Here is an 8,886-nt window from a genome sequence, read left to right on the forward strand (position 1 = left end):
CCAGAAACTCAACCACATGTACCCATCATGTCTTATGGTGCAAAGACTGGCAATGTGAGGTTTATATTAAACACTGACATGGCTGTGGCACAAGCCATTTATTTTAGAATATGCAGCAGCTCGTAGCTTCGCCTAAATAACACCAAGCTGAAACAGAGTAGGATCCCAACAAAAATACCAAAAGTACAAAAATACAAAAAAGACAGTTTTAGTTAACAAGTTTATAAAAACGTTAAAAGTTTTATTTATAATGATAGATTACTTCACCACCAGTCTGCTCACTACTGCTGTAAGATGGCTTTAACATCAATAATACTGTCACAATAACTGATAAAACCCAATAATTACAAACTTGATCAGCCACATATCACTACAAGTCCTTCTCAGTGACTCACTTATACATTTGCAAACCACAGACGGCTGCAGTTTGGTGAAAACTTCAATGACACAAAACTACTGTCACACGTTTAACTGTGGAAGTTTTCACAACAGACATCAGAGACTTTTACATAAATATGTTTCACAAGATCCTCCTGCACATCTTCTCAGTTAATTACACAGAACAGTGGTTGCACCATAGAAACACACACACACACACACACACACACACACACAAACACACACACACCACACACACACCACTCACACACAGAAACACACGTACACACACAAAAACACACACACACACACCACACACACACACACACACACACACACACACACACGTCCCTCCTGTCCAATCCTGTCGCTCCTCGTCAGTATAAAGGTTTGTCTCTCAGACGGAGCTTTCATGTTCGAGCCATGGTCTTCCTGTGGATCCTCTCCTGCTTCGGCTTCGTCGGCGCCGCCTACGGTAAGACAGCTGAGGGAGTGAAGCATGCTGGGTAGACTGAGCTGCTTGTTTTTAATTTACAACTATTATATTTATTTATAGATTTAATATTTAGCGGCTCTGGGTGGGCGGCCATCATCTACCGACCGGTTGAGAGGAGAGAGAGAACAATGCAAGTTCCACATAGAGATGTATAGTAATAATAATAATTGTAGCAGTGGGTGTTGAGCAGCTCTGGAGGCAGAAATACCTGCAGAAAGCAACAGGAGGAGAGAGGAGAGAGACAGCTCACAGCTGCTGATATTCCCAGGAGGTCTCCCATCCAAGTACTAACCAGGCCCCATCCTGCTCAGCTTCCCACATCACAAGAGATCCCACGTGTGCAGGGTGGTGAGGCCGTAAGACTTTATGAAGATAAAATGATTTTTATAAGTGACTGAAGATAACTGGACACAGTCTGAGATCGATCCGTGTTTATTGGCTGATCACTTTAAAAGTATTGATCTTGTTACACACACATGGACACAGTTGTATTCATGAACATGTGGTTGTTTCAGTATAGCAATAAAGGTGCATTCTGGGAGTGATTGACAGCTCAGATTATATGTTTAGAAAAGATCAGGATTCCACATTTAACTGCACTTCAACTCCAGCTGAGAACAACTATTACTGATGAAATGATAATATTACAACCTGTAGATTAAATTAGATCATTAATATCATTGATTCAAGAGGAGTGGAACAACCTTCATGGGGATCAGTAAAGAGATGGAAAGAGATGCTGTAATAAGATTGATGCTTTATTAAAGGGAAAACACAAACTGTAAATGTCTCGTTAAAACAAAGAAAATACATTTTTATAGGTTTATTTATTTATACTTGCTTCAGCAGAGAAAGCCTTTCAGATTTCAACGTCTTACTTTAATAAACTTTTGACATGTGGTCTGTTTGTCTTTATGCTAAGCTAAGCTAACTGTTTCCCCCTGCTTTCACTCTTATACTAAGATAGCTGTTTTCCCCTATTTGCAGTCTGATGCTAAGCTAAGCTAGCTGTTTTCCTTCCAGTCTTTATGCTAAGCTAAGCTAGCTGTTTTCTCCTCCTTCCAGTCTTGATGCTAAGCTAAGCTAGCTGTTTTCTCTTCCTTCCAGTCTTTATGCTAAGCTAAGCTAGCTGTTTTCTCTTCCTTCCAGTCTTTATGCTAAGCTAAGCTAGCTGTTTTCTCCTCCTTCCAGTCTTGATGCTAAGCTAAGCTAGCTGTTTTCTCTTCCTTCCAGTCTTTATGCTAAGCTAAACTAGCTGTTTTCTCCTCCTTCCAGTCTTGATGCTAAACTAACCTCTTCCTGACTTCCAACAGCATCATGTCGAACAGTTTTTTTACTTTGATGTGAATAAATAAGAACAAGCAGTGTGTTTTATATTTTGTATGTTTTATTGAACTTCATTTTGAGCAAGTGAAACTCTCTCAGTTGGCGGCGATGGTCCGGTCTATCCAGGCGCGCAGTGCTGTGACGCGGGCGTACACAGCAGGCGTCATGGTATTGCAGGGGACTCTTCCAAAGGACACGACACCAACCAGAGTCCAGGCACCAGCCTTCTGACAGACCAGAGGACCTCCAGAGTCGCCCTGAAAACAAACACACACACAAAATAAGCACACAAACAAACAAATAACATGCGTAGCTGATAGGTACATGTTAGCATGTCTATCTTCCAAAATGTTGCTAATATGCTTGTTGGTGGTTAGTGTGCAGCACCCACCCTGCAGCTGGAGGTTCCGTTGGCTCCGGCACAGATCATCTTGGAGGTGATAGAGCTGCCGAAGAATCGACGGCACCGCCTATTGGTCAGCAGGGGGAGGGCTGCCTGCTGCAGCCGGGTGGCGGGGTTACCTGCAACACATCAACACATCACACTGATGTCTATACTGCCCCCAGTGGTCAAAGCATGCCATGTTTCCTGTGTTAACACTCCCCATAGTGGTCTGAGAAGCTGTACAGGTGAGATTTAACCAGGTATAAGGCACTGACAATAATAATAATAATAATAATAATAATAATAATAATAAATATAGCCATAAGTGGCAATTTGCGGGTTCAAGCTTTTTAGCACTTAACAGAGGGAAGCAGCTCGATCAGCCAAAATTAAAGGTGAGGTGGTGAACGAAGATGAGCAAAGTCACTTCAACTACTTAAGTTCTATTTAAAGGAGTGAGTCACCAATAATAATAATGATAGTCACTGTTGTAGTGGGTCAGGCCCCAGCAGCTGTAAAGCACTAATAATAATCATAATAAACATAATTGATGTGGATATTTTGAGTGATGGTCAGCACCTCAGTGGAGACAAGTAGGCACGAGCCTTTGATGTAAAGCTGAAAATGTTTGTTGAAGCCCTTGATCAAGGAGAACTGAAATAGCAACCATTGAAGTCTTCTGCAACTTGGATGCTGTCTCTTTCCATTCTGTCCTCTGAAGGTCTGACTCTCAGGGTCCTATCTTACGCCCGGTGCAGAGCGGCACTACGCGCAGCACAAATAAATGTGGTGAAAACAATGATTAAACTAACGAAGGAAATAAATCTGCACAGCTTCTAGCTGCTGCCAGCAGAAGGATCAGAACCTTGGAGAGCTCATCAAGTCCTGATAACTGTGTTGATGATTCTTTACATGATTAAAATTAATTCTTTAATCTTTGAACAATATTCAACAAATATTCTTTAACATTTTTGAGGTTACAGTGATCAAGTTTCTATACTTTCAACAATTAAAACCTGCTGATTTGACCTGATACTCCCTGACTGAACAAAACGATTTTAAAGAATCCAAAGCTGTAATTAAAAAAATAAACCTTTTCAAAAACCAAACGAAGACAAATTTGCAACAAATGAATGAACAGGATCTTAAACTAGTGGTCTGGGACCACGGGAGGGTCCAGGAGCAGCAGTGTGCTCGTTATGGATCGTGCACTTTCCCTTTGCGCACGAGCAGATCCGTTTCCTCTGCAGAGAAGCGCTCCTTCTTGCTACTCGGCAAATGCGCCGTTATAATAGCAATCCGCCAAGGTGCAATTAATTAGGAGACTATGGACAACCCCTTTAAACCATGCACCTGGTGCAGCGACCATTTTTCCACCGTTAAAATAGCAAAAGTGGATTTGGACTCACCCTCAATGACATAGCGCCATGCGCTTCAGACCATGCGCTTTAGATCGTTAAAATAGGGCCCAGAGGCTTTAACCTAAGCAGATCAGCCTACACTATGAAAAATTTGTCTAATTGGTTCATTAGTTTCTAAACAAGGAAATGCATTTTACCCGTGTTAGTTCAGGTCACGTTGCATGGAACTTCAGGTCACTGTCAGCACATTCTGGCTACACATTCACCTATCTTTGTTGTCTAGGAAGGCCCCCTCCGACCTTGGTAACCACGGTAATGCTGATTTACCCTTTATCAGAGAGGCCTCTGCCTTCCCCAAAACATCAAAGAGGGTTCTGGAGTCTCAAGGAGAGGAGAGAATTGTCTCCTTTCTACTTAAGAATTACAGTGTGACCTCAAGGCACCATTATTATCAGGCCTCAATAAGCAGGAATGAGACTTTTAAAATGTACAATTAGTAACTAGCCCAGGCTTGACCCGATGTAACCCAATTTGTAACCCCTAAAGATGGAAAATTCCATAACAATAATAATAATAATAATGATAATAATTAAGTCACCGTTGCCATTGGTCCAGCCCCAGCCGGTGGTCATGCACGTTATGCCTGCAGGGACGTTGTCTCTGGTCTCGGCCACACACACGGGGGAAACACGCCTGTTTATCTGGGCGGGTCTGGCCAGCTTGATGAGCTGGATGTCGTTGTTAAAGCGGGTGGGGCTGTTGTAGTCGGGATGTGGGAACGCCTGACAAGAAACGACATCGTTAGCTGGTGAACACGCAGGAGCTCAAGAGACATGATGAAGTCCTGCTGCTTGTTGCTCACCTGGCCAACCCTCATCACCTGGACGTCTTCCGCAGAGGAGCGGAGGTTGTGTTCGCCGAGAACCACAAGAGTCGACCTCCTACAGGAAAGGATGTGAGTGAAACGGCCAATAAAAAAACAGCTGAGTAACACCTGAGCAACAGGAGGCGGAGCCTAATGTAAACACCGTCTGTTATTCAAATGACAATAAGTCCCATCATGATGTCAGCTGACCCTTTTTAAATTTCAACAGGTGTATTTTCTCAGATAAAAATGCTTGAATGTGAAAATTAAAAAGTGATAATTCAGTGAACCAATAAGATGCATGTTCTCATCTAAAATCATAATTATTCAACAATTTCCATAAAACATTTGATCTTGCTGGAGCTCGGCTTGAGGACTCGTTGCTATGACAACAGTTTAAAATACATTTCAATCCAATTTTGAAGCACCGAAAAAATCTAATAATTTCTGTCAAATCATCAACAATTAAATCAAAATAACTCAGAACTCAAAACCTCCGTTACAGTGTGAAGATAGAGGTGAAGATGACAGGTGAGGGTTAAAGGTTAAAGATTAAAGGTCATTGGTGTTTACCTGATGGGACAGTGAGCGGCGGTCACCACCCAGCTCTCGTTGATGAGGGAGCCTCCGCAGAAGTGGGAACCAGGTCTTCTCTGAAACAATCACATGTTCATGAATACAACTGTGTGTGTGTGTGTGTGTGTGTGTGTGTGTGTGTGTGTGTACCTGCAGGGACACCTGCCAGGGCCAGGAGTGAGGCTTCGCCTCCTTGCCATTCACGATATCAGAGTAACCGCTGATGTCGGGGGGGATGGCGGGAGTGCCGCAACCTGGTGACATCATCATAAAGACATCATCATAAAGACATCATTAACAACAACATGAGTCAGGAAGTTTGTTCCTGATCTTTGCGAACAGACGACACAAAACACCTCGAGTCACATTTTCAATAAGAAACGATTGTTAATAAGATCAATACTTTTAAAGTGATCAGCCAATAAACACGGATCGATCTCAGACTGTCCAGTTATCTTCAGTCACTTATAAAAATCATTTTATCTTCATAAAGTCTTACGGCCTCACCACCCTGCACACATGGGATCTCTTGTGATGTGGGAAGCTGAGCAGGATGGGGCCTGGTTAGTACTTGGATGGGAGACCTCCTGGGAATACCAGGAGCTGTGAGCTGTCTCTCTCCTCTCTCCTCCTGTTGCTTTCTGCAGGTATTTCTGCCTCCAGAGCTGCTCAACACCCACTGCTACAATTATTAGGGACCGAGCCCAAAAGGCAGATGCCCCTAAGGGCGGGGACCCTAGTGTTTGTTTCTTTCTTTGTTATTACAGGACTTAAACCCTAAATTTGACCCCCTAAACATGCTCAAAAACTCACCAAATTTGGCACACACATCAGGTCTGGTGTAAAATTTGATAAAATGTCAAAATTAACCCCTAAAGTGCCAAAATGTGCTCTCTAGCGCCACCTATGTAAGTATAAACTATATGTAACTGTAAATATGGCTGCCACGGTCCATAGGAATGTCGTAGAGAGATCAAACCAAAACTCAATTATTTGTCTCATCAAGACCTACAAATCATACACTGACACCCCTGACCTAAATCCAACAGGAAGTCCGCAATTAGCCTTTCAAAATAAGACTTTGCCTCAATTTTTGCCTCCAAACAAACGCTATCTCCTCTGAGGGCGTTAATGGTATCGACTTCAAACTTTAATACATGACTTATGACACTGTGCTGAAAAAAGTTAAAAACTTTGTAATAACTCGAACGGTTTGGATTTAATAAGCCCTGAAAGTTGCAGTGCCACATCACACTTACAATGTAAACCAATGGGGAGGCAATCTATGGGCATGAACTTTGTGTCAAACAGAGGCTTCTGACGTCTAAACTATAAGTCTGACCACTTTCAAACCTGTATCAATGGATTCGCAATGAAATTTCCTACTAAAATATAATTTTAATGTGAGATTTGGCCAAAGTCATGGGATTTATGAGGAGATTTCACAAGAAGCGTACTCTAAAATCCTCCTCTCCAACTGCTCCTGGTGATGTCACTCCCTCAGTGCTGTGAAACATTCCGCAATACACACTCATTATAAAATCACAGGAGGACCAAGAAAAGACTTTAAAACTCACACTCTAATATCTCAAAAACAGTAAAAGATAGAAAAATCATGTAAATTCAAGATTTGTGGGTCAAAGTCTCGTGACTCATTTAAAGTTCAAATGAAGTTTGTATCTAAAACTATGTGGAAGCAGTAAATGTTCAAAAAGGTGTGGGTTCGCTCACACTCTCCATTCAAATGTATGAGTTTTCTGTGTCCAGCTGCAGTTACTTATTGTCTCTACACACCTGACAGTACACATGTCAATCAAACTTTGACCAGGTCATGTGGGTTAAAAGTCTTTACTTTTCTAAAAATAGACTTGATGAAAATTAGGAAAATAATTTGTTTTACACACAAACTCATCAAGAGTTTTCAGTTTGAAATTCAAGTGAATGGGCCCAAAACTTTCATAATTTTGATTCCACAGGTGTGAGCAAGACAGACATGTCTCACCCTGCAGAAAACTCTCCTCCTGTCAATCAAACTTTCAAAATAAAAGCACACCACACTTGTAAGAAATATCACCCATTTTTAAAAATATAAATGATCTGATCGTGACGGACCAGAGTGCGAGGTCCCGACCAACACTGCTGGCAGCTTTAATTATTATTAGTCTTATTATGATTATTACCATTATTATTACTATACATCTCTATGTGGAACTTGCATTGTTCTCTCTCTCCTCTCAACCGGTCGGTAGATGATGGCCGCCCACCCAGAGCCGCTAAATATTAAATCTGTAAATAAATATAATAGTTGTAAATTAAAAACAAGCAGCTCAGTCTACCCAGCATGCTTCACTCCCTCACCTCTCTGACCGTAGGCGGCGCCGATGAAGGCGAAGCAGGAGAGGATCCACAGGAAGACCATGGCTCGAACATGAAAGCTCCGTCTGAGAGACGAACCTTTATACAGACGAGGAGCGACAGGATTGGACAGGAGGGACGTGTGTGTGTGTGTGTGTGTGTGTGTGTGTGTGTGTGTGTGTGTGTTTCTATGGTGCAACCACTGTTCTGTGTAATTAACTGAGAAGATGTGCAGGAGGATCTTGTGAAACATATTTATGTAAACGTCTCTGATGTCTGTTGTGAAAACTTTCACAGTTAAACGTGTGACAGTAGTTTTGTGTCATTGAAGTTTTCACCAAACTGCAGCCGTCTGTGGTTTGCAAATGTATAAGTGAGTCACTGAGAAGGACTTGTAGTGATATGTGGCTGATCAAGTTTGTAATTATTGGGTTTGATCAGTTATTGTGACAGTATTATTGATGTTAAAGCCGTCTTACAGCAGTAGTGAGCAGACTGGTGGTGAAGTAATCTATCATTATAAATAAAACTTAACATTTTCATAAGCTTTTTAACTAAAACTGGCTTTTTTGTATTTTTGTACTTTTGGTATTTTTGTTTTGGGATCCTAAGCAATTCAGCAATTCTATTGAAATGAATAGATTTAGTTTGTTGTGAGGTTGCAGTATCACAGTGACAACAGCTGCTGTTTTGTAACAGAAGGTCAAGTCAGATTTTAAAAAAAGAATTACAAGAAGAATAAAATGTCTGCTTCTGTAAATGTGTTCCAGTAATGTGACAGTTTGACATTAAACCCTGAAGAGTTTTGGTTTAGAAGAGACGAGGATCAGGATGAAATAGTATCAAATAAATAAAGTGGCTGCTTGTTGTGAGGTTGATAAAGTGTTCAGCAGCAGCTTCCATGTCTTCTGGACTTTAAATGTGTGTAAAATTCACATGAAGGCAGCCGTTGGGACACCTTGTGGCATTTTGAAATGTGGCGACACTTGTATAATAATAATATATATTGTATTATATATCATATAATAGTAATAATAGGCTGAGAAATAGGATTTATAAATGTGTTAAAATGAAAGAATAGTATAAATAAGAGATATTAGTTAAAATATACAGTATTAATGCAGTATAAATATACACAGTTCAG

General features: G+C 41.1%; 1 protein-coding gene across 2 annotated transcripts; it reads right to left on the reverse strand.

Annotated features, from left to right (window-relative positions):
- Positions 1–2,095: 2,095 nt before the first annotated feature.
- LOC122992612 (chymotrypsinogen 2-like) lies at positions 2,096–8,206 on the reverse strand. Of its 2 annotated transcripts, none has more exons than XM_044366465.1 (7): positions 7,755–8,206; positions 5,538–5,641; positions 5,385–5,464; positions 4,809–4,887; positions 4,545–4,728; positions 2,592–2,722; positions 2,096–2,457 (listed from the first exon to the last, which is right to left on the reverse strand). In XM_044366465.1, the coding sequence occupies exons 1-7, from the start codon at positions 7,993–7,995 to the stop codon at positions 2,296–2,298; spliced, it is 981 nt and encodes a 326-aa protein (XP_044222400.1). In that variant the 5' UTR covers positions 7,996–8,206; the 3' UTR covers positions 2,096–2,295. The 2 variants fall into 2 exon arrangements, with proteins under 2 accessions (XP_044222400.1, XP_044222399.1); XM_044366464.1 differs by having other exon boundaries at positions 7,746–8,206.
- Between the last annotated feature and the right edge of the window lie 680 nt (positions 8,207–8,886).

Source organism: Thunnus albacares, chromosome 11 (genome assembly GCF_914725855.1).
Source record: "Thunnus albacares chromosome 11, fThuAlb1.1, whole genome shotgun sequence".
NCBI classification, from domain to species: Eukaryota; Metazoa; Chordata; class Actinopteri; order Scombriformes; family Scombridae; genus Thunnus; species Thunnus albacares.

Bases quoted from the DNA above. Each gene is read 5' to 3' on its own strand.
- LOC122992612 (XM_044366464.1), bottom strand. From the start codon at position 7,995: ATGTTTCACAAGATCCTCCTGCACATCTTCTCAGTTAATTACACAGAA. The intron at 5,465-5,537 runs GTACACACACAC...TGATTGTTTCAG, and splicing joins CCTGGCAGGTGTCCCTGCAG to AGAAGACCTGGTTCCCACTT. The intron at 2,458-2,591 runs GTGGGTGCTGCA...GTTTGTTTTCAG, and splicing joins ACGGAACCTCCAGCTGCAGG to GGCGACTCTGGAGGTCCTCT.